A 24,637-nucleotide genomic window follows, 5' to 3' on the forward strand; every position below is an offset into this window, starting at 1 on the left:
TAGAGAGGAACCAGGCTCTGAGGGGTGGCCAGTCCTCTTCTGGCTGTGCCGGGTGGAGATTATAAAAGTACATGGCCATTAAGGCCAGATCAGAGAGAGACAGATACAGACATACACATTCTTCCATCTGTTATCATCATGGCCCCCTGAAGTTCTCATCTTTTTTCTTCCTCCATCTGTAATCATCATGGCCCCCTGTAGTTCTCATCTTTTTTCTTCCTCCATCCATCCTCATCTTTTTCTTCCTCCATCTGTTCATCTCATCTTTTTTCTTCCTCCATCTGTAATCATCATGGACCCCCCTGTAGTTCTCATCTTTTTTTCTTCCTCTGTAATCAACTGTTATCATCTGTATCATCATGGACCCCTGTAGTAATAATAAAGGCGTGGTTCTCTTTTATTTCTCATCAGGGAATGGGATCCTGGAAATCCACTCACTCTAAATTCCATCAACAAGGGGATATACTGATCAAACCCATAATGAGTCCTGGCTATAATCTCCATTATGAATTTCTCCTAATAATTTATTGAGCTAATGGTGTGGACAAGGCATGGAAAGATGTAGTTGAAAACACAAATCCATTTAAAGAAAGAGTAACAGAACAATCGAGAACAATCATATAGACCCACAAAACAGATACAATAGAGCCCTGTTGTTGACAACACAGCTCACTAAATATAATAACAAATATATCAAAACATATACAGAGAATTATGAACATGTGAGTATGATGTAAAAAACACTACTTTTAAAGAGCAGCAAAACTCCTCATGACCTAACAATAAGAAGAAAAAAACCACATCCGTATTGCATTGCTCTAGCTAGAACCACGTGAACATCGAAGACAGCCCTGAAATTTCCCACTTGAAATATTGCATTGAAAAAATAAACCTGTTGAACGGAGGAACTATCTTGGATCAGCCTGGTCTCACAGACTAGACGCAACATACTAAAACTAAATCCGGGACATGCAAATGAGTTTGATATGTTACGTTTGGTATGGGTACATAAGACATAAGGTTATTTAAGGTGAAAACTAAAGGAGAGTGGTTGGCCGGGGGGGATGGGTGGGAGTATAACTTAAAAGCTGCGTGTTCGAATCTCGTCACAGACAACTTCAGGATTTTAGCAACTTTGCAACCACTTACTACTTTTTAGATACTTTGCAACTACTTAGTATGTTAGCCAACACTTCACCTTACCCTTTAACCTAAATCCTAACCTTAACCTTAACCTCTAGCCAAGCTAACATTAGCCACCTAGATAACGTTAGTGTTAGCCACCTAGCTACAATACCAATAGCCACAACAAATAGGAATTTGTAAAATACTGTATCATAGGTATTGCAAATTCGTAACATATTGTATTTCATAATATACTAAAGGGAGCATTCATAAGCTGAACGTCATTTAAAGCGGGACCCACTTGCTTTGTAACTGTCACGGCCGAACAGGACCAAGGCGCAGCGTGGTGAGGGTACATACTTTTATTAGTAGATGTCTCCAACAAAACAATAAACATACAGAAACGACCGTGAAGCTCAAGGCTATAGTGCCAACAAACAAAGACAACTACCCACCAAGACAGGTGGGAAAAAGGGCTGCCAAAGTATGGTTCCCAATCAGAGACAACGATAGACAGCTGTCCCTGATTGAGAACCATACCCGCCCAAAACAAAGAAATACAAAACATAGAAAAATGAACATAGAATGCCCACCCAAATCACACCCTGACCAAACCAAAATAGAGACACAAAACTCTCTAAGGTCAGGGTGTGATAGTAACAATGTAAAGAAACAAGTTACTTTTTCCAAATTGGGTAACATTATTACAGCTGCTTTCTCAAGTAATACGTGCATTACCTTTACATTACTTTCAGAAAATATTTTCCCACCGGTGTAACGGCTTTCTTCCTGGGAAAGAGAGGACCAAAGTGCAGCGTGGTGAGTGTTCATCTTCTTTAATAATAAATCCCAACTGAACACTTCAAATTACAAAACAACAAATGTGAAAACCAAAAACAGTCCTATCTGGTGCATAGACACAAAGACAGGAACCAATCACCCACAAACCCTAACACAAAACAAGCTATCTAAATATGGTTTCCAATCAGAGACAATGACTAACACCTGCCTCTGATTGAGAACCATATCAGGCCAAACACAGAAGCAGACAAACTAGACACACAACATAGAATGCCCACCCAGCTCACGTCCTGACCAACACTAAAACAAGGAAAACACACATGGTCAGACTATGCTCAGAACATGACAGTACACCCCCCCCTCTGGGTGGGTCTGGGTGGGCATCTGTCTGCGGTGGCGGCTCTGGCGCTGGACGTGGACCCCACTCCATCATTGTCTTAGTCCACCTCCTTAGCGTCCTTTGAGTGGCGACCCTCGCCGCCGACCTTGGCCTAGGAACCCTAACAAAAGGGCCCCACTGGACTGAGGGTAGCTCAGGACTGAGGTAGCTCAGGACTGAGGGGTAGCTCAGGACTGAAGGGTAGCTCAGGACCGAAGGGTAGCTCAGGACCGAGGGGTAGCTCATTACCGAGGGGTAGCTCAGGACCGAGGGGTAGCTCAGGCCCGAGGGGTAGCTCGGGACTGAGAGGTAGCTCAGGACTGAGAGGTAGCTCAGGCTGGTTGATGGCTCTGGCAGCTTCTGGCTGACTGACGGCTCTGGCAGCTCCTGGCATGGCGGCTCTGGCGGAGCCTGGCTGACTGGCGGCTCTGGCGGATCCTGGCTGACTGGCGGCTCTGGCGGATCCTGGCTGACTGGCGGCTCTGGCGGATCCTGGCTGACTGGCGACTCTGGCGGATCCTGGCTGACTGGCGGCTCTGGCGGCTCCATGCTGACTGGTGGCTCTGGCGGCATCACTGCTGTACCTGGTTTGAATCCAGGCAGCAATACATCCAGCCATGATTGGGAGTCCCGTAGGGCAGTGCAAAATTGGCCCGGGTTTGGCCGGGGTAGGCCGTCATTGTAAATAAGATTTTTTTCTTAACTGACTTGCCTAGTTAAATAAAGGTTAAATAAAAAAAATATAAAAAATAAATTAGCACCTCAAATTTTGGACCCGTTAAAGGGGCAATCTGCTGTTCAAACACTGCTGGTCACCCCGCAACTGGGAAGGGGCTGGAGAAATTTAACCATACTCAAATGAATTAATAGAGCAATGGATACAAGCATTGACCATCCATAATATAAAGAACTTATTGTTTTAATCATGTTTTGAGGCTATAGAGTGTTTGTTTACAATTACATTGTTCACTAACAATGGAGTAAAACAAGCTTATATTTTGGTTTCTGATGAGGCATTTATAAATTAACTTCTTCAAGAATTATCATGAATAGGCTATCATTAATTAAAAATGTCCAAAATAGATGCATCAATCACAGATTTCCACTTCAACCCTTCTCCTATAATTTCCGCGGAATACATATGCACACACCACTTTTCTGATTTAAATTAAAATGTTATTTTTTTAAACAAGTTATTTTTTCATTTCACTTCACTAGTTTTGACTATTTTGTGTATGTCCATTATTTGAAATCCAAATTTTTAAAAAACGTTTCAATTACAGGTTGTAATGCAACAAAATATGAAAAATGCCAAGGGGGGTGAATACTTTTGAAAGGCAGGTAATCTCTCAGAAATCTCTCAAACACGTTTTGACTGTTTTTCCATGTATGAATCTGCTATTCAATGTGTTTCTATGGGCTAATAGCAGTAAGGACAGATTCAATATTTCTTCAAATATTTGTTTAAAATATTTGTTCTTAAATATTTTTTTGTATCTACAGTGGCCCTAAAATTCCAAATCAAATAGCTAAATGATCCTTGGTATGGCCATTTTAAGTTTGTAGAAACCCATCCCTGGGCCCTGAGACTTAACAGCGATTCCCGGTAGGCCTATCTGCAGCTCTATAAGGTCACACACACACTTACGTTACAGAATCGTCCTCATCAATTCTGATTGACTTTTACATTCCACGAGTCTCTTCAACGAAGAGACCTGACGAGTAATCAATCCGACACTCGATCAGCCGTTTTTATCTGGGATTTCCCGTAAGAGCAGAGTGGGATGCCCGTCAGTTTCCCGTGGTTCAGTGTGCTGAATAAAGGTTTCTGGAGACCATGCATAAAGGGATCGGACACCTGTGTGTGCCGTGGTCACATAAAAGTTCCACAACTATTTGCTATTATTAGCACTGAATAAAACCATTATTGAAACCTACAACATTTTATTTCAAAACCAAATAAGAGTTCTTATTCCCATAGACCTTTTCTCTCCGAAGTAAAAATGTACCTGCCCTCTTGCAGCCTATAGGCTATATCCAAGTATTTTTGCCTTGTCGAATGGACCTTTTATTTGCCTTGGTAAAAGTTTAGAAAAATACATTTAATCAAAAGCAGTGTTTTTCTGAACATATTGTCTCAGGTGAGCAGGCCATGGAAAGGCATCAGGGACCCACTTGTGACAGTCCCCAAAGATAGACAGAGAAGCCAGAAAGGGGAACACCTGGTCAGTTGTACAACTGAATGCATCTTTCACATTTAACCTAACCCCTCTCAACCAGAGGTGCGGGGGGCTGCCATAATTGACATCCACACCTTCAGCACCCGGGGAACAGTGGGTGAACTGCCTTGCTCAGGGACAGCTTGGGGACTCGATCCAGCAACCTTTAGGTAACTGGCCAATGCTCTAACCACTAGGCGACCTGCCAGCTAAGGGAGCCCCCCAGCCAGGCAGCATCCACCACAGGGACTGGCGCCACATGGGACCCTGGCAGGGTTTTGATGGCTCTACTACTCTCACAACAAGCATTCAACCTATGATATTCAACATTGTGGAGAGTGCAGAATGTGAAATAGCTGCTATGCACAAGTAGAAAATGTTCACATTGTAGGCTATTTTAACAATTGATGTGCACACCATGGCATGAATTTGGAATAAACATGTCAATGTACAGAGAGGTGGGGTGGAGGGGGGCACTATATTTTCATGTTGCCTGGAGAAAATATGACAGAGAATTAATGAAAGTCATAGTCTTAGATGCTATAGCATCTTTTTCTGCGATACAACTTTTGATTAGGATAGGTTGGGAGCAGGACTCTACTGCTACTAACCCTGAAATTCAATGCTTCCATAGTAGGAGTTGAGTTATTGATTTTTTTAACTAACCTGGTTTTGGCAATACTTTCTTCGTTCTCAATTCATTTTCTCTGTTTTTTGTAGAACCACCTGCAACTGGACATTAAAATTTATAAGAAACCCTTTTTATGAATCTAGAACGAAGAAAGTATCACAAAGACCAGGTTAGTTCAAAAATCTTTTACAAATGAAAGATTGATGGAGGCATTTTCCATTAACCAAGCAGTAACTCAGACTACGGAAGCATCACATATTGGAGTACCTAGCAGTAGTCAGAGTCAAGCAGAATCAGGTGCAAAATGATGGTACAGTTGAAGTCGGAAGTTTACATACACCTTAGCCAAATACATTTAAACTCAGTTTTTCACAATTCCTGACATTTAATCCTAGTAAAAAATCCCTGTCTTAGGTCAGTTAGGATCACCACTATATTTTATGAATGTGAAATGTCAGAACAATAGTAGAGAGAATGACTCATTTCAACTTCTATTTCTTTCATCACATTTCCAGTGGGTCAGAAGTTGACATACACTCAATTAGTATTTGGTAGCATTGCCTTTAAATGGTTTAACTTGGGTCAAACGTTTCGGGTAGCCTTCCACAAGCTTCCCACAATAAGTTGGGTGAATTTTGGCCCATTCCTCCTGACAGAGCTGGTGTAACTGAGTCAGGTTTGTAGGCCTCCTTGCTCGCACATGCTTTTCAGATCTGCCCATACATTTTCTAAAGGATTGAGGTCAGGGCTTTGTGATGGCCACTCCAATACCTTGACTTTGTTGTCCTTAAGCCATTTCACCACAACTTTGGAAGTATGCTTGGGGAAGACCCATTTGCGACCAAGCTTTAACTGACTGATGTCTTGAGATCAATATATCCACATAATTGTCCCTCCTCATGATGCCATCTATTTTGTTTAGTTCACCAGTCCCTCCTGCAGCAAAGCGCCCCCACAACATGATGCTGCCACCCCCGTGCTTCACGGTTGGGATGTGGTTCTTCGGCTTGCAAGCCTCCGCCTTTGTCCTCCAAACATAATGATGGTCATTATGGCCAAACGGTTCTATTTTTGTTTCATCAGACTAGAGGACATTTTTCCAAAAAGTACAATCTTTGTCCCCATGTGCAGTTGCAAAACATTGTCTGGCTTTTTTATGGCGGTTTTGGAGCAGTGGCTTCTTCCTTGCTGAGTGGCTTTTCAGGTTATGTCAATATAGAACTTGTTTTACTGTGGATATAGATACTTTTGTACCTGTTTCCTCCAGCATCTTCACAAGGTCCTTTGCTGTTGTTCTGGGATTGATTTGCACTTTTCGCACCAAAGTACGTTCATCTCTAGGAGACAGAAAGCATCTCCTTCCTGAGCAGTATGATGGCAGCGTGTTCCCATGGTGTTTATACTTGCTTGCTATTGATTGTACAGATGAACTTGGTACCTTCAGGTGTTTTGAAATTTCTCCCAAGGATGAACCAGACTGTGGAGGTCTACAATTGGTTTTCTGAGGTCTTGGCTGATTTCTTAAGATTTTCAAGCAAAGAGGCATTGAGTTTGAAGGTCAGCCTTGAAATACATCCACAGGTACACCTCCAATTAACTCAAATTATGTCAATTAGCCTATCAGAAGCTTTTAAAGCCATTACATAATTTTCTGGAATTTTCCAAGTTGTTTACAGGCACAGTCAACTTAGTGTATGTAGACTTCTGACCCACTGGAATTGTGATACAGTGAATTATAAATGAAATAATCTGTAAACATTTGTTGGAAAAATGACTTGTATCATGCATGGAGTAGATGTCCTAACTGACTTGCCAAAACTATAGTTTGTTAACAAGAAGTTTGTGGAGTGTTTGAAAAACGAGTTTTAATGACTCCAACCTAAGTGTATGTAAACTTTTGACTTCAACTGTACATGTATAGAAGGTGAATGAAGCTGCATCCAAAATGTATAGCCTAGGAGCCTACAAGACATTGTCGAACACTGACATAAGTAGACTATTTCGGAATAATTTCCTAAACAGATAAACTAAATAGCCTATTCACTATGTTTGTTTACGTTGGCTAATGCTAGACGAATCCTCTTGTTGATAAAACATTTAATAACCTGGATTGCATTTGCTACAGCCTATAAAAGATCACACCCGAGTAGAAATGTTAGGCATAACAATGTTATGTTTGTTTCTTACATGCGTATTGTCTTAACATGTTGCCTGGGGTAATCTGTGCACATTTCAGCATGTCTACATAATTTGGCGCATGCATTCCTTGAACTGAACAAAGCTATCCAGCTAGCAAAAGCAACCTGACAAATGGACACGATTGCACCTCAAAACAATTTCCCAAGTAATGTAACGTGTCGTTTGAAGGGTTTGACTGATAGAATGGATCCCTGCTCTATCACTGATGGCAGCGTGGATACTATATTCATGTATCGACAAAAACTGAAGGATCTGCACAGAAGATATTTCAAAGGTACGTAGCCTTTCGTTCTCTGTTTACCTCAAATAGCATGGTGTTTGTATGGTCGACTGTAAAAATGTTCCTTGCGTCATTAGCCTAAATATACATTTGTATTGGTGCTTTGTCCATCCATTACGGTCACTATGTCAGTGTATATCAATCTGTCTATCAATGAATATCAATGTCCTGAATATTTGCATGTCACCAAGAGATTCACTGGACGAATGGACTAAATTTACAAGTAAAGGCAGGCCTAAATGCATTTTCCTTTGCAGTTTGCTGGTTAGGCTACTTTTGAATCATGAGAATTGACAACATCGATTTGAATACATTATATTTATCAAGCTACAATATTTCTCATAATATTATTATTATTATATGTGTATGTCTGCGCATTGGAAGAATTGTAAAATCCATTGTGAAAGGCTATTTGCGTCGCAAATGATTCCAATGAAATGTGCAAATATATTGGTATTTTAGTGCCACCTATCAGTTGTTTCTCTGGATGCTACATCGGTCTATAGCTGAGCTGAGTTGAGCAGTGTGTCATTTGGTTGTAAATATGCCACCATCGAAGGCTATCGCTTGGTATTTACATTTGAAAATTGTTTGTCAATCTGGTTGTTGGAGCTACGGTATCTGTATGGTGATCTTGGGTTTCATCAAAGTTAATTTGTGAGTAAATCTGTCTTTTGATAATAGCCAGTGCTTACCCAGCCACCCACCTCACCGCACGTCACTGTAAATTATATGTAGTGTTTAAAAAACATATTAAAGGGGCAAACCGCAGTTGCTTCATCCATTTTTGGACTTCTGAATTAAATAAATGTACCCATTTATTCTTGAAGAATATAGCTTATAATTGAGCTTAGTTCAACTGTCGTATCCCATCAGAACCCAAAATATAATCTTGTTTCATTCAAGTTTGTAAAAAAATGTAAATGTAAACAAACACTATATAGCATCTAAACATGGATAAACTGTAATGTTGATATCATGGATGGTCAGTCCTTGCATCCATAGCTTTGTCTATGCATTTGAGTGGTTACATTTCTCCAACCCATTCCTCAACTTTTTTACCAAAACAGGGGTAAATCTATTGATTGCCGCTTTAGTAAATAGATTTTTTTATAAATGATGTGTTACATTCAACTGTCAAATGCTGCTATCGAGATCATTTCTTTAGTAGGTGACGTCAGAGGTCAGCATGTGGGATAAATCGGAGTTCAGGGATGAATGACGAGCTTCCCACTAGTAATTACACGTTGGTAAAACCCACCTTCCCACTCGGTTATGAATGCAGAATTAACCACAGGTCAGCGACCGCAGGTTAACTTCTAAATAAAAAATGCATGGTTCTCATTTGGGCAAAATATCTTCCTCTCCTCGACTCCTCCATGCTCTTGCCTCCATGACACGGAAACCAATAAGTGGTCAAGTGGGTAGTGTCAATTCGTTAGTAGGCGAACGAAAGAGTGTACTCCCCTCCTCGATAGCCACCTTTCGATGAGAATAGTCTATGTATCCTACCAGAGTGCTTCACAGAGGAGTTTTTATACAGTATGTGTCATACCCTCTTTGAATCAGCTGTTGTTTTGTCGGAGTAGAAAAGCATGCGCACATTTAAAAACGATATGATACTTATTGTTTTATCTATAAAATGTCTGCCACAACCATCACCATTTATTTTGACCACTTTGTGCATATATTTTGGGATTCTTCCTCTGTCAACGTCATTTGCCTGATGACGCGCTAGTGGACAAGGACCGTCTCATTTCATTCAAGCGCATTTGTTTCCACATTTCTGCATTTGTTTCCACATTTCTTCTCCTGCTCTCCTCAATTACCTTTTGATCTTTTTCAAAAGGAGGAGAGGACGGAGGACCGAGGAGTTAGCAAAACCAAATGAGGACCTCCCATTATTAACATTCCTACACACCTGTGACAAATACAATCCAAAAGGATTTAGCAACAGAATATGCTTGTGCATGCTAACAACATAAACAAACATCAGCAAACATTTGCAATCTGTGCAATGTCCAAAGTGACCGACATTCTTCAGTATGCAGGCCTATACCTACAGCTCTTTTCCTTTCAAGGGATGCTTTGGAATGTTGGCAATGAGCCCCTTTATCTACTTCCCTAGAGTCGGATCAACATGTGGATACCATTTGTATGTCTCTGTGTCCAGTTTGAAGGAAGTTAGAGGTAGTTCAACGGGCCAATGGTAACAAGCGTTAGCACAATGACTGGAAGTCTATGGGTATCTGCTGGCATGTGTGGAAGGACCACCAGAGGGCAGGCTGGGCTCATGGATAGTAGCCCAACAAGGCATGGGAGAGAAGGTAACCAGAGGCAATTAAGCACAGCTGACGGTACTAATGACATACTCTCCTTCCCCTATAAGAGAGAGAATGGAACCAGCAGAGAAGAGGGGAAACTATCTCTGGAAGATGGCCACCGAGAGAGAGGAGCTATCCAGGAAGAACCACTAAGATGGTGACAATCCCGTGACTTTTTGTTGTAGTTTAAAGATAATCCTATTGTGTTCCTGTTTCATCTGGAGAAGATGTATGTTTTTTCCTTAGAAGATTTTCATTGATTATGTTGGAGTGTTTGTGTTGACCAAATGCCCTCAATAGAGAACTGTGTTCAATCAAGAAAACCTACTCCTGACTCGTTTATTCCACCTTCCTGCTTTAGAGTGACGCCCAATTACTTGGTCCGCTCACACATGCTAGCAGATACCATAGACTTCCAGTCATTATGTTAACGCAAGTTAGAAACTCTCTTTAAACTGCACTCAGAGACACAAATGGTATCCACAAATGAATCTGACTCTGGGGAAGTAGGTAAAGGGCCTCGAAGTATGGCTTTAGTTATCTCTGGGTCTGTCCATAGGCTACCTTAGGGAAACTTCACCCCGGAGTATTTTTCCACATTTTGTTATGTTACAGCCTTATTCTCAAGAGGATTAAATTAAAACATTAATCAATCTACACACAATACCCCATAATGACAAAATGAAAACAGGTTTTTAGAAATCCATTATTTCCATAAGTATTCAGATCCTTTGCGATCAGACTCCAAATTGAGCTCAGGTGCATCCTGTTTCCATTGATCATCCTTGAGATGTTTTTACAACTTGATTGGAGTCCACCTGTGGTAAATTCTATTGATTGGACATGATTTGGAAAGGCACACACTGGTCTATGTAAGGTCCCACAGTTGACAGTGCATGTCAGAGCTAAAACCAAGCCATGAGGTTGAAGGAATTGTCTCAGAGATAGCTTTGAGACAGGTACCAAAACATTTCTGCAGCATTGATGATCCCCAAGAACACAGTGGCCTCCATCACTCTTTAAATGGAAGTTTGGAACCCCCAAGACTCTTCCTAGAGCTGAGCAATTGAGGGAAAAGGGCCTTGGTCAGGGAGGTGACCAAGAACCCAATTGACACTCTGACAGAGCTCCAGAGTTCCTCTGTGGAGGTGGGAGAACCTCCCAGAAGGACAACCATCTCTGCAGCACTCCACCAATCAGCCTGTGGCGAAGGATCACCTTCCAACAGGACAATGACCCAAACAATGACCTGGATGCTCCCCATCCAACCTGACAGAGCTTGAGAGGATCTGCATAGAAGAATGGGAGAAACTCCCCAAGTACAGGTGTGCCAATCTTGTAACATCATACCCAAGAAGACTCAAGGTTGTAATCGCTGCCAAAAGTGCTTCAACAAAGTCTTTGTTTTTTATGTTTAATACATTTGCATGAATTTCTGTGGGGTAATGTGTGTAGACTGATGAGGGGGAAAAACGACTTAATCCATTTTAGAATAAGGCTGTAATGTATCCAAAGCAACTCACAATAGCATACGTGATCCCCACAGGAATTGAACCCCCAACCTTGCTGTTGCTAGCAGCATGCTCTTACCAACAGCCACACAGGACCACAGTATAGTATTATATGTTATTGGTACATTAGTTCATCAGTGTGTTGTCCTCTGACTCCCTGACAGGCCCCTCAGGTGGAGAGTGCCAAAGTGCAAAACTTTAAGGTGGAGGTTCGAGGTGAAACGTTTCTATCGACAGAGGAGAGAAAGGTCATGATCAAACCCTACAGTCCGATGACATTCATCCAAACGGATAAACCAATCTACAACCCAGGACAAACAGGTAATTTTACACAGAGCCAGTGACCTACACAATTAGTCTCCTTGCTAAGAAACAGGACAATTAGGTGGGAGCATGTTTCTATGATGGTTTGCTCTGTCATCCCAGATACACTTGAAACAGCACCATCAGGTGCAGATAAAGAACAAATCCGCTGTGGGTTCACTCAGAATATGTACACTGGAACGGAGTTTGAACTGTCATACCATATGTTATAAGATGTTCCTCTCCTGGACATTATCACTGGATATTGATAGTGTAAATATTTTCAGCGAACTCGCAGTGCAGTTTTCCTTTATCTGCAATTGATTGAATTGGGGCCTTAGTACCAATGGTTGAAAATGTTATCGAGTACCTATAAATAGTTTGTCTTCTGAAATTCTCATTGAGTGCTTGTCTTCATTTTGTCATTGCCTTCTTACAGTGAAATTTAGGGTTATCACCTTGGATACCAATTTTAGCCCTGTCAATCAGCTGGTGAGTGTTGAAAATGTGCAACATTGAATATTGAAAACAATGACCTGTATTTGGTCATCCTTTAGATCAGTATCTCAACTACTTAAAAAAAAAGACAAATACAGAATAATCACAAGTATCCCAACATCACACTACTGTGATAGACCTAGCAATCAGGTCTGTATAGCATTGTCCAAACAACCCAGTTCCCTTGTGGTTTACAGTGCCTGCCCTGAGATTGGAAGGTTTTGTGTGGATACCAAAGACTCAAGAAATGAGACCCGATGTCTCACTGTTTGGCACTCACCATTCAGGGCATGGATTGAGGGTTAAACCCAATGATTACACCAGGGATGCCAGAAAATAATTAAAGTATTTCAGATTGTTCTGGTAATTCTAATCCTTGTCACACACAAACTTAATTGGAAGAAAGGACGTCTGATTTACATTTCTATCACATTTACCTCTTTTTTTAATCATGATCAAATGGACCATTTTAGGCCCTTAGGCCTATATGCCTCCTGAAAGGCCTTATGATCCGTGAACCGTACATGATACAGATAACATCTTGATGTCATTATACTCCTTTTAGTGTGCTCTGAAATATGGAGTATGTCTAGATTTTGAAATACACATGTTCACATTAATTTATTAATATCTCAAAAGCATACTTTAAATCACACCTTTATTCGCCAAATACATTTGTATGGACAGGAATGTGACTTGGTGAAATGGTGCTGCCACAATAAGAATATACAGACGATAAACAGTATACACAGACAACATATGTAGAAGAGATCAACATGCGGTACGCAAATCATAGTGTATGCACACTATGTACACCGTAAGCTAAGAACTACAAGTTTCACAATAAAAACTTAGCAACGTTAAAAATTATGTATGTAGAGACTTATAAAGAAAAATTTTACAGGATGATCTGAGTGGGGGGGATTTATGTACAGCGGGGCCCAAAATGAATTTACACCCTTGATAAAGATTAGCAAAAATGACTGCATAAAATACAGAATTCAAATACTATACTTGATAAAGATGAGCAAATATGACTGTATGATATAAATCATTGAAATACTATATTGCATTTATAATATACTGCCATGAAGATAGAGCTCTTTGGCCACATACACCAGTGGTGGGTTTGGCATCAAAATGAGAACGCATAAGCAGAAAAGAACCCCATAACTACTGTAAAATATGCTGGTGGATCTTTGATGTTATGGGGCTATTTTTCCTCCACTGAACCTGGGGCCCTTAAGGTCAACAGCATAGTGAACTTTACCCAGTACCAGGAAATTTCAGCCAAAACATGCAAGTGGAAGTGGATCTTCCAACAAGACAATAACCCCAAGCACACATCAAAATCCACAAAGAAATTGATCATTGGCCACAAAATCAACATTTTGCAATGGCCATCACAGTCTCCGGACTTGAAACCCATTGAAAACATGTGGTTTTAATTGTATAGGGCAGACCATATGCGCAGAGGAAGGATATCAAGGATCTGGAAGATTCTGTATGGAGGAATGGTCTCAGATTCCTCCCAATAAGTTCTTCAACTCATAAAACAAAACAACAAAAAATGTTCGGTGCCGATATCCTCACAAGGTATGGTGATGTTTTCAGACCTCACTGTATTTGAAAAGAATGACCCTTGGACCAGGCAGACACATTCCCACACCAGACAATGATCAAGGAGGTTGAGTATGGACTTTATGATGGTTGTGTAGAACTGAATCAGTATTATCCATGAGAGTTTGAATTTCTTCAGCTGACATAAGAAGTACATCTGCTGGTGTGTCTTATTGGTGATCACTGTGAAGTTGTCCTCCCACTTGAGGTTGTGGGAGATGATGGTCCCCAGGAATTTGAATATCTCTGCCGTGCTTACAGCTGAGCCATTGATTTCAAGGAGGAGAGATAGTGAGGGACGCTTCCTGAAGTCAATCTCCACCTCCATGAAGGTTTTACTTTTTTTTTTAAACAATATACTGTACTAGTAATATACATCAAAATTCCAGAGTGGGTGCACAGCTACTTTTGAAGTTATGATACATTTTATGAGCATCACCAACACAGTGAATGGCAAAAGGGATTTGAAGTGAACACTCTTTTTGCGTGTGATTTACTGAATGTAATCAGTTAATGACCTATAATGTCAATTTATATGTATAAAATGGGTAATATCTTCAAAAGTATCAGAGCAGCCACTGTAATTTAGACGTGTTTGAAGAGTATTTTGTTCCAAACAATATGTTTTTAAAAATGAGCTAAATCAAAAAGGATACTTTTGTGCTATTCATATAAATATTTTTAACGAAGAATAAATTAACAAGAAAAGTTGTACTTTAGAATCTAGACATGCTCCATAGAGCATACTATAGGGAGTATAATGTCACTAAGATGATGTCTTTATCATGTGCTGTTCACAGACGTACAAGCAGTGATGTAAAGTACTTACAGTTGAAGTCTGAAGTTTACATACACCTTAGCTAAATACATTTAAACTCAGTTTTTCACAATTCCTGACATTTAATCCTAGTTAGGATCACCACTTTATTTTAAGAATGTAAAATGTCAGAATAATAGTAGAGTGATTTATTTCAGCTTTAATTTCTTTCACCACATTTCCAGTGGGTCAGAAGCTTACGTACACTCAATTAGTATTTGGTAGCTGTTAGAGGAATTTAATTCCTATATGTTCATTAACCAATTCAATTATAACAAAGTAAAACACTGTCTGTTTCTAAGAATTTGTAAGGTTCTTATTTGCATAAAATAGACAAAGATCAGTCTCAAAATTAATCAATAGCGTTTATTCCCGAGAGCTCTGGTCATAATACCATTTACATTGGTTTATATACCTCACATTTCATCATAAATGTCCCTCCTCTCAGATACAATGGCAATATAGTTCACAAGCCTTCTCACATTGTCTGCCACCTGTTAAACAATCTACTACAAGCCCAAGGTCTCTCCTCCCCTTGGGTAGGGACAGAATGTCCTGTAAGGATCACTGTTGTTCTGGGATTGATTTGCACTTTTTGCACTAAAGCACATTCATCTCTAGGAGACAGAACTCGTCTCCTTCCTGAGTGGTATGACGGCTGTGTGGTCCCATGGTGTTTATACTTGCATACTATTGTCTGTACAGATGAATGTGGTACCTTCAGGCGTTTGGAAATTGCATACATCCACAGGTACACCTCCAATTGACTCAAATTATGTCAATTAGCCTATCAGAAGCTTCTAAAGCCATGACATAATTTTCTGGAATTTTCCAAGCTGTTTAAAGGCACAGTCAATTTAGTGTATGTAAACTTCTGACCCAATGGAATTGTGACTCAGTGAATTATAAGTGAAATAATTGGTCTGTAAACAATTGTTGGAAAAATTACCTGTGTCATGCACAAATTAGATGTCCTAACCGACTTGCCAAAACTATAGTTTGTTAACAAGAAATGTGTGGAGTGGTTGAAAAACGAGTTTTAATTACCCCATCCTAAGTGCATGTAAACTTCCGACTTCAACTTTAAGTAAAAATAGTACGAATTTTTGGGGGTATCTGTACTTTATATTTTGCCAAATTTTACTTTTACTTCACTATATTCCGAAAGAAAGTGCTGTACTTTTTACTCCATACTTTTCCCTGTCACCCAAAAGTACTCGTTACATTTTAACAGGAAATTGGTCCAATTCACACACTTATCAAGAGAACATCCCTGGTCATCCCTACTGCCTCTGATCTGGCGGACTCACTAAACACAAATGCTTTGTTTGTAAATTATGTCTGAGTGTTGGAGCGTGTCCCTGGCTATCTGACAATAAAATTGTGCCATCTGGTTTGCTTATTATAAGGAATTTGAAATGGTTTATACTTGTACTTTTACTTTTGATACTTAAGTACATTTTAAGTATATTTAAAACCAAATACTTTTAGACTTATACTAACATTTTATTTTACTGGTGACTTTCACTTTTACTTGAGTCATTTTCTATTATGGTATTTTTACTTTTACTCAAGTATGACAATTGAGCACTTTTTTCCACCACTCCGTACGAAAAGCATGTATAGGTCTAAAAAGGGCCTAAAATGGCCACTTTCAAAATGGTTTGCGATATAAATGTAAAAAGCATATTAAACATCCTTCCTCCCAATTAAGTTTCTATGTGAGGATGGCCAGAACATTCTGAGATACCAAAAACATTTTCGGACCTAGCTGGCGTGAAATCGCTCCCGGCTGTCCAGGCTGCCTCACGCAACAGAAACAGGAGATAGGCTCCTGCCCTATTGGCCACCCTGGTTCGGACAAGGATTGTTATGTACAGTATACTGTAAATGCTGTAAACTAGCCACCACATATCATACACGTCTCGTCAGTACTCAGTTGACGACAATACTTCTGGGAATGGGAATCTATTGGGCAAAATCCAAATCTCTGAAGGTATGATTTTTAGCATGTGACGTCTCTTTGATCAGACTACACAAACAGTTGAGACACAGACCTGTGAGTTGCAGCCCCCGTACGGACTCGATTCTGTAACTACCAATTGGATACCACGAAATTGGAGAGAAAAAGGATTTTACTTTTTTTGCCCCACTGTAAGTGTACATGATATACCTTTTACTTAAAAAAAAAAAACGTTTTCTGTAAGTCTTCACAAGGTTTTCACACACTGTTGCTGGTATTTTGGCCCATTCCTCCATGCAGATCTCCTCTAGAGCAGTGATGTTTTAGGGCTGTTGCTGGGCAACACAGACTTTCAACTCCCTCAAGATTTTCTATGGGGTTGAGATCTGGAGACTGGCTAGGCCACTCCAGGACCTTGAAATGCTTCTTACAAAGCCACTCCTTCATTTCCCGGGCGGTGTGTTTGGGATCATTGTCATGCTGAAAGACCCAGCCACGTTTCATCTTCAATGCCCTTGCTGATGGAAGGAGGTTTTCACTCAAAATCTCACGATACATGGCCCTATTCATTCTTTCATTTACACGGATCAGTCGTCCTTGTCCCTTTGCAGAAAAACAGCCCCAAAGCATGATGTTTCCACACCCATGCTTCACAGTAGGTATGGTGTTCTTTGGATGCAACTCAGCATTCTTTGTCCTCCAAACACAACGAGTTGAGTTTTTACCAAAAAGTTATATTTTGGTTTCATCTGACCATATGACATTCTCCCAATCTTCTTCTGGATCATCCAAATGCTCTCTAGCAAACTTCAGACGGGCCTGGACATGTCTCCCCCTGCTTAAGCCAGTACGTCTGGCACTGCAGGATTTGAGTCCCTGGTGGCGTAGTATGTTACTGATGGTAGGCTTTGTTACTTTGGTCCCAGCTCTCTGCAGGTCATTCACTAGGTCCCCCCGTGTGGTTCTGGAATTTCTTCTCACCGTTGTTGTGATCATTTTGACCCACCGGGGTGAGATCTTGCGTGGAGCCCCAGATCGAGGGAGATTATCAGTGGTCTTGTATGTCTTCCATTTCCTAATAATTCCATTTCCTAATAATTCCTAATAATAGTTTGGTCCGACTCTCCTTCACACCTAGAAAGCCGTAACAGAATCACCCACCACCAACGGACCAAGCAGCGTGTCAACAGGCAGGAGCAGCCCAAAGAGGAGATGGGAGGAAATCCTAAACGGAGAAGGACCCTGGGCTCAGCCTGGAGAATATCGCCACCCCAAAGAAGAACTGGAGGCGGCGAAAACGGAGAGGCGCCGGTATGAGGAGGCAGCACGGCGACTCGGAAGGAAGCCTGTGAGTCAGCCCCAAAAATGTCTTGGGGGGCTCAGGGAGAGTGTGGCAGAGTCAGGAGTCAGACCTGAGCCAACTCTCCCTGTTTATCGTGGGGAGCCAAGGAGGAGACCAGAACCAGAGCCGGTGTTGGAGGTGAGCGAAACCGAGACTGTGAAGGAGTTAATGGGGAAATTGGAGGAGAGAGAAATGAGGGAGTTGCTGTGTTGGTGCTTTTTGCATGGAATTCGCCCGACGGAACGTGTCGGGGATTTGATGGCACCTGGGTTAGCACTCCATACTTATCCTGAGGTGCGTGAAGTTGGTGCCAGCCTCACGCACCAGGCCTCCTGTGCACATCCCTAGCCTTGCACGTCCTGTGCCAGCACTGCTCTCAAGATCTCCAGTACGCCTTCACGGTCTAGCCCATCCTGTGCCACCTCCACACTCCAGCCCTCCGGTAGCAGCTCCCCGCACCAGGCTTCCTGTGCGTGTTCTCGGTTCAGTACCACCAGTACCAGCACCACACATCAGGCCTACAGTGCGCCTTGCCTCTCCAGCGCTGCCGGAGCCTTTCTCCTCTCCTGCGCTGCCGGAGTCTCCCGTCTGTTCAGCGCAGCCAGAGATGCCAGTCTGCATGGAGCAGCCAGAGCTGTCAGTCTGCATGGAGCAGCCAGAGCTGCCAGTCTGCAAGGAGCTGCCAGTCTGCAAGGAGCTGCCAGTCTGCAAGGAGCTGCCAGTCTGCAAGGAGCCGCCAGAGCTGTCAGCCTACATGGAGCCGCCAGTCTGCAAGGAGCCGCCAGTCTGCAAGGAGCCGCCAGTCTGCAAGGAGCCGCCAGAGCTGTCAGCCTACATGGAGCAGCCAGAGCCGCCAGTCAGCGTGGAGCCGCCAGTCAGCATGGAGCCGCCAGTCAGCATGGAGCAGCCAGATCTTTCAGTCTACCAGGATCTGCCAGTCAGCCAGACTCTTCCAGATCCGCCAGACTCTTCCAGATCCGCCAGACTCTTCCAGATCTGCCAGACTCTTCCAGACTCTTCCAGATCTGCCAGTCGGCCAGACTCTTCCAGATCTGCCAGTCGGCCAGGATCCGCCAGTCGGCCAGGATCCGCCAGGAACCGCCAGTCGGCCAGGATCTGCCAGTCGGCCAGGATCTGGTAGATCTACCTACCTGCCTGAGCTTTCTCTCACTCCCGAGCTTTCTCTCACTCCCGAGCTGCTCCTCAGTCCAGTGGGGTTCTGGGTGAGGACTACTAGGCCATGGTCGGCGGCGAGGTTGGACTATCCAGGGACGCGAGGAGAGGGGACTAAGACATTGACTGAGTGGGTTCCACGTCCCGCGCAGGAGCCGCCACCATGGACAGATGCCCACCCGGACCCTCCCTATTGTTTTGAGGTGCGTTCGGGAGTCCGCACCTTAGGGGGGGGGGGTTCTGTCACGCCCTGGTCTAAGTATTTTGTGTTTTTCTTCATGTATTGGGTCAGGCCAGGGTGTGGCATGGGGTTTTTGTATTGTGGTGTGTTTTGTCTTGGGGTTCTGGTGTGTATGTATTGGGATTGTAGCTAGTGGGGTTATCTAGCAAAGTCTATGGCTGTCTGGAGTGGTTCTCAATCAGAGGCAGGTGTTTATCGTTGTCTCTGATTGGGAACCATATTTAGGCAGCCATATTCTTTGAGTTTGTCGTGGGTGATTGTCCTTAGTGTCCTTGTTCCTGTCTATGTGTTAGGTTACACAAGTATAGGCTGTTTCGGTTTTCGTTACGTTTATTGTTTTTGTAGTGTTTGTTATTTGATTCGTGTTTTACGTTCGTTATTAAACATGGATTGCAATCTACACGCTGCAGTTTGGTCCGACTCTCCTTCACCACACCTAGAAAGCCGTAACACAGGTGTGTTTTATACTGATAACAAGTTCAAACAGGTGCCATTAATACAGGTAACGAGTGGAGGACAGCGGAGCCTCTTAAAGAAGAAGTTACCGGTCTATGAGAGCCAGAAATCTTGCTTGTTTGTAGGTGACCAAATACTTATTTTCCACCATAATTTGCAAATAAATTCATAAAAAATCCTACAATGTGATTTTCTGCATTTTTTTTCCTTCTCATTTTGTCTGTCATAGTTGAAATGTACCTATGATGATAATTACAGGCCTCATCTTTTTAAGTGGGAGAACTTGCACAATTGGTGGCTGACTAAATACTTTTTTGCCCCACTGTATGTATGTCCTGTGTACCAGGTGTTTGTGGAGTTCTCACCCTCAAAAGCAGTCCCAGGGGAGGAGAACACCCTGCAGCTCTCGGCCCAGCCCGGCTTCCTCTGTGGCCTCAGTGCTGTGGACAAGAGTGTTCACATCATGGAACCAGGGAAGAGGTTGGATGCTGACAAGGTAACAGAGCTCACTGAAGTGAATGTCAACAGTCATACCACCATATAAACAAGCTTTTGTGGTGCTGGCCACAACAACCAGATTCAGGGGACTTAGAAGTGACTACAGCAGACGTGGAGTGGGTCTGTTCACAGTGGGCCATTTGGTGTACTTTCATAGGTAATTGGCACTCATTCTCTTCAGTGAGATCCACTTTTTTATAGAATCTCAGTAACTGAAAAGCATATTGGTACTTAATGAGGTAATAGTCTAGGTTTTGTTTATTATTGCCATTTTAACCCTCCTACAGGGAACTCAGTAAAAGGCACATGACAGCCCTCTTGGAGTTTGTCAAAAGGCACCTAAAGACTCTCAAACCATGAGAAACATGATTTTCTTTGGCCTGAATGCCAAGCGTCAAGTCTGGCACCATCTGGCATCATCCCTACAGTGAAGCATGGTGGTGGCAGCATCATGCTGTGGGGATGTTTTTCAGCGAAATTACAGTTAATTAGCATATTCTGTAAAGCGAAAATATAAAATGTTCCCTTAAATAATTTGCTGCTTTTTTCCAATGTACTAAAAAGACAACTTACCATAACTTTATTTCAGCATCATTTCATTTTTAGAATTTTGAAGTAAATAGTACTTTTGTGATAACAACTGCCAGTTATAACCCTCTGAGGATATGTATAACTTTACATTATATCTCCAGAGAAACCTAGATTAAAATATTTTTTTTTTAGATTTGAAGTATTGAATAATCCATCTTTGGGATATGATCAAAAATATGCCTCAGGGGACAAATGGACCCGTTAGTACTATGAGGGTTAACAACGTTTAGCAATGGAAAACTAAATTGAACGTCCAAGTTGTCCTTCCCGATTTCAGTCTGTCTTCTGTTTGATGCCCAGTGAACAAGGTAATTTCACGTCTCCTTAATATCCCATTCCAGATATTTGATTCGTTACCAGTCAAGGAGAGAACATACATTCCCTACGCGCTTCAATACCCAGTAGCATGTTTACGTGTAAGACCAAGAAGATATGTAATGCCATACCCAAATGGACCATCCGAGGAGAAAAATCAACCTTATGAAGTTTTTCAGGTAACTTCTTCCTTGTTTTCTATTTACTTGAAACCTAATTTCTGCTCTTGTAAGAATCAGTCAACATACTGTCACCATCTTCTTAAATTATGAATTGCTAAAATACCCTGTTTGAGGCAACAACAAAAAAAATACATACAGAATAGAAACATAAAACTCAGAGGTATTAATTAATATTGAGCTCTCTTGTTTTTGATTCTGGTATTTCTAGAAACTGGGACTGAAGCTGGCAACTAACCTGGTTTTAAGAGTACCTTCCTGCCTCAGCTACAAGGGGCTGCAGTACCCTTTGCCCGAAGGTGGGATATCCTCCTTAACACCTCTTGCTCTCGTCATTGCCAGACGTATTCGGTGAATCTTGGGAAATGCATGGCTTTTAGTTTGACATGGCTGATGTTAACACCAGAATGACTGTTTTGTTTTATTAGTAGGCTACTATCCCTACCCTGTAACAATGACCAGATTTAACCCGGGTCCAGCGATTCTGGGTTTATGTCAAGCTGGACCTGGTGCAGTACCCGGTGATGGATTTAGTGCCGCTCCAGCTCCACCACCCATACAGACAGTCCGTACGTTCTTCCCCGAGACATGGATATGGGATCTTGTGGAAGAGCACTGCACAGTGAGGCTAACTTCAGGTGAAAGCCCTCTTATCTCTTGCCTAATATCAACACATGCAGTAGTTGTGTAGATTAGGAACCTGTACCTCCTTTAATAATTAAGGTGTATTGTAGGGGAGATTGGGGTAAGTTGAGACATTTTTTACATTCAGTATTACTTCAAAATTATAGTGTTCTTCCTAACAAGGATGTACATATATTTCAGGATGTTGTGTATCCCTGGAAATAATCAGAATTAATGTAAACATTACAGTTTTGAAAACAAAGCTTGTCCATAAAAAATGGTCTCTTGGCACAACTTACCCCACAGTACAGGGTAAGTAAGCTGCCTACAAATTTCTGTACTGAAGAAAATATTACCACTACCTATTTAAAACCATGTCTATATTTATTACTCAAACACAATTCAACACAATCACAATGGCTTATTTATTAAACATATTTTAACACACGCTTAACACCTGACAAAAACGTAGTACTTTTTTAAACACTTTTACCATAGATATTGCCTTGCTTTATGATAACACGTAAATTTCCTTAACTGGCTAAACTTACCCCAAGGCAAATGTTTTGAGTACATTCGCCCACACAGCTAAAAGGAAGCAAGGTCATGGTAGGTTTAGGACGTCAAGTTGAAGCTTATAGAGACCCCAACTGATGTTATGAACGATCTTTAGATACAAGCATCATGAAACCTCTAACACAATAAATTAATTTTTCTTGGTTTTTTGGAACTAAGTTGCTTACCACTTTTTCCATGTGCTTTCTTCCTTTACAGACTCCCATCAAATGATGACCTCTTCCTAAATAATTGGTCAAATTTAATCATTTTGTGTGTGGTTTCCTAGAAACAAAGGTGTCTAAAATTACTCCATTTGGCTCAACTTGCCCCACTCTCCCCTATGCCTGTTTTTTCATAGGGAAATGGTCCTCAGAGCTGTTTAGATTTAAGCTTAAATACATAAAAATACAAATAAATAGTGTTCAAAGAATTTGTAAAGTCATACTCCATTGTTCTCTATGGGACACTTAGATGCATTCTGTTTGAACTCTGACCTCTGTATTACAGGGAGTCTGGATCAGCAGACGTGCCCCTTACAGTCCCAGATACCATTACCATCTGGGAGACAGAGGCATTCTACCTGGCCCCTGGCGGCTTATGTCTGGCTCTTCCTGTGGAGATCACTGTCTTCCAGCCTTTCTTCCTAGAGCTCACCCTGCCCTACTCCATCATCCGTGGAGAGCATTTTGAGCTGAAGGCCACTGTGTTCAACTACCTGTCCAAGTGTATCATGGTACGGCACTGCATCATGATCGTTTCTTGAGTTGTTTCTCGATTGTATAAAATGTTGTGTCTTGTTGCAGTTTGCCTAGCCAGTGTATCAGTCTTGGGTTTTCCATGTTATCTTACAAGTGTTCCTCTTGGGCAGGTTTCTGTGACTCTGGCTCCTTCCTTAAACTACACTCTCACACCCCTGAATGATGTCCAGTATTCATCATGCTTGTGTGCCCGGCCAAACTGAGCAATTGGGGCAGAAGGCTTTGGTCAGGGAGGTGACCAAGCACCCGATGGTCACTCTGACAGAGCTCCGGAGTTTGTCTGTGGAGATGGGAGATACCTTCCAGAAGGACAACCATCTCTGCAGCACTCCTTGGCCTGAATGCCAAGCGTCACGTCTGGAGGAAACCTGGCACCATCCTTACGATGAAGCATGGTGGTGGCAGCATCATACTGTGGGGAAGTTTTTCAGCGGCAGGGACTGGGAGCCTAGTCAGGATTGAGGGAAAGATGAATGGAGAGAGATCCTTGATGAAAACCTGCTCCAGTGCGCTCAGACCTCCGACTAGGGGGAAGGTTCACCTTCCAACAGGACAATGACCCTAAGCACACAGCCAAGACAACGCAGGAGTGGCTTCGGGACAAGTCTCTGAGTCTCCTTCCAACCTGGCAGAGCTTGAGGGGATCTGCAGAGGAGAATGGGAGAAACTCACCAAATACAGGTGTGCCAAGCTTGTAGCATCATACCCAAGAAGATTCGAGGTTGTAATCGCTGCCAAAGGTGCTTCAACAAAGTTCTGAGGAAAGGATCTGAATACTTATGTAAATGTTTTTAATTTTAAAAAAATTGGAAAAACCTGATATTGCTTTGTTATTATAGGCCATTCTGTGTCGATTGATGATGGGGGAAAAAAACATTTAATCAATTTTAGAATAAGGCTATAACATAACAAAATGACAAATGTCAAGGGGTCTGAATACTTTTCGAATGCACTGTATACTCAGGAATGAAAGTAGATTAAATGTCTTCCCATTACGGGACCTGCTATGTACGCACGTGCTTATGGGCCAAATCAAGTGTCGTGTCTTTACTATCATTTAATTGAAGTTTTATATTTATCAAAGATTCTCTGTAATTAGTATTTACGCGATCAACTTATTAATCATTAACTGTAATTAACTAGGAAGTCGGCACCAAGGAAAAATATTCAGATTAAAGTTATCATTTCCTAAAATAACTTTTCAGATATTTTATCTGATCAATTAGTCTTCG

The 24,637-nt window shown here is 41.8% G+C and overlaps 1 protein-coding gene across 2 annotated transcripts; it reads left to right on the forward strand.

Annotated features, from left to right (window-relative positions):
- The first annotated feature begins 13,718 nt into the window (after nucleotides 1-13,718).
- LOC112265389 (murinoglobulin-1) lies at nucleotides 13,719-23,688 on the forward strand. 2 transcript variants are annotated; one of them, XM_024442639.2, is made up of 7 exons: nucleotides 13,719-14,222; nucleotides 20,229-20,378; nucleotides 21,313-21,465; nucleotides 21,677-21,764; nucleotides 21,897-22,103; nucleotides 23,155-23,380; nucleotides 23,516-23,688. In XM_024442639.2, exons 1-6 carry the CDS (start codon nucleotides 14,109-14,111, stop codon nucleotides 23,292-23,294), a joined length of 852 nt encoding a protein of 283 aa, XP_024298407.2. In that variant the 5' UTR covers nucleotides 13,719-14,108; the 3' UTR covers nucleotides 23,295-23,380; nucleotides 23,516-23,688. The 2 variants fall into 2 exon arrangements, with proteins under 2 accessions (XP_024298407.2, XP_024298406.2); XM_024442638.2 differs by having other exon boundaries at nucleotides 13,720-14,222; nucleotides 21,894-22,103.
- Nucleotides 23,689-24,637: the final 949 nt, after the last annotated feature.

Source organism: Oncorhynchus tshawytscha, linkage group LG14, assembly GCF_018296145.1.
Source record: "Oncorhynchus tshawytscha isolate Ot180627B linkage group LG14, Otsh_v2.0, whole genome shotgun sequence".
Classification (NCBI taxonomy): Eukaryota; Metazoa; Chordata; class Actinopteri; order Salmoniformes; family Salmonidae; genus Oncorhynchus; species Oncorhynchus tshawytscha.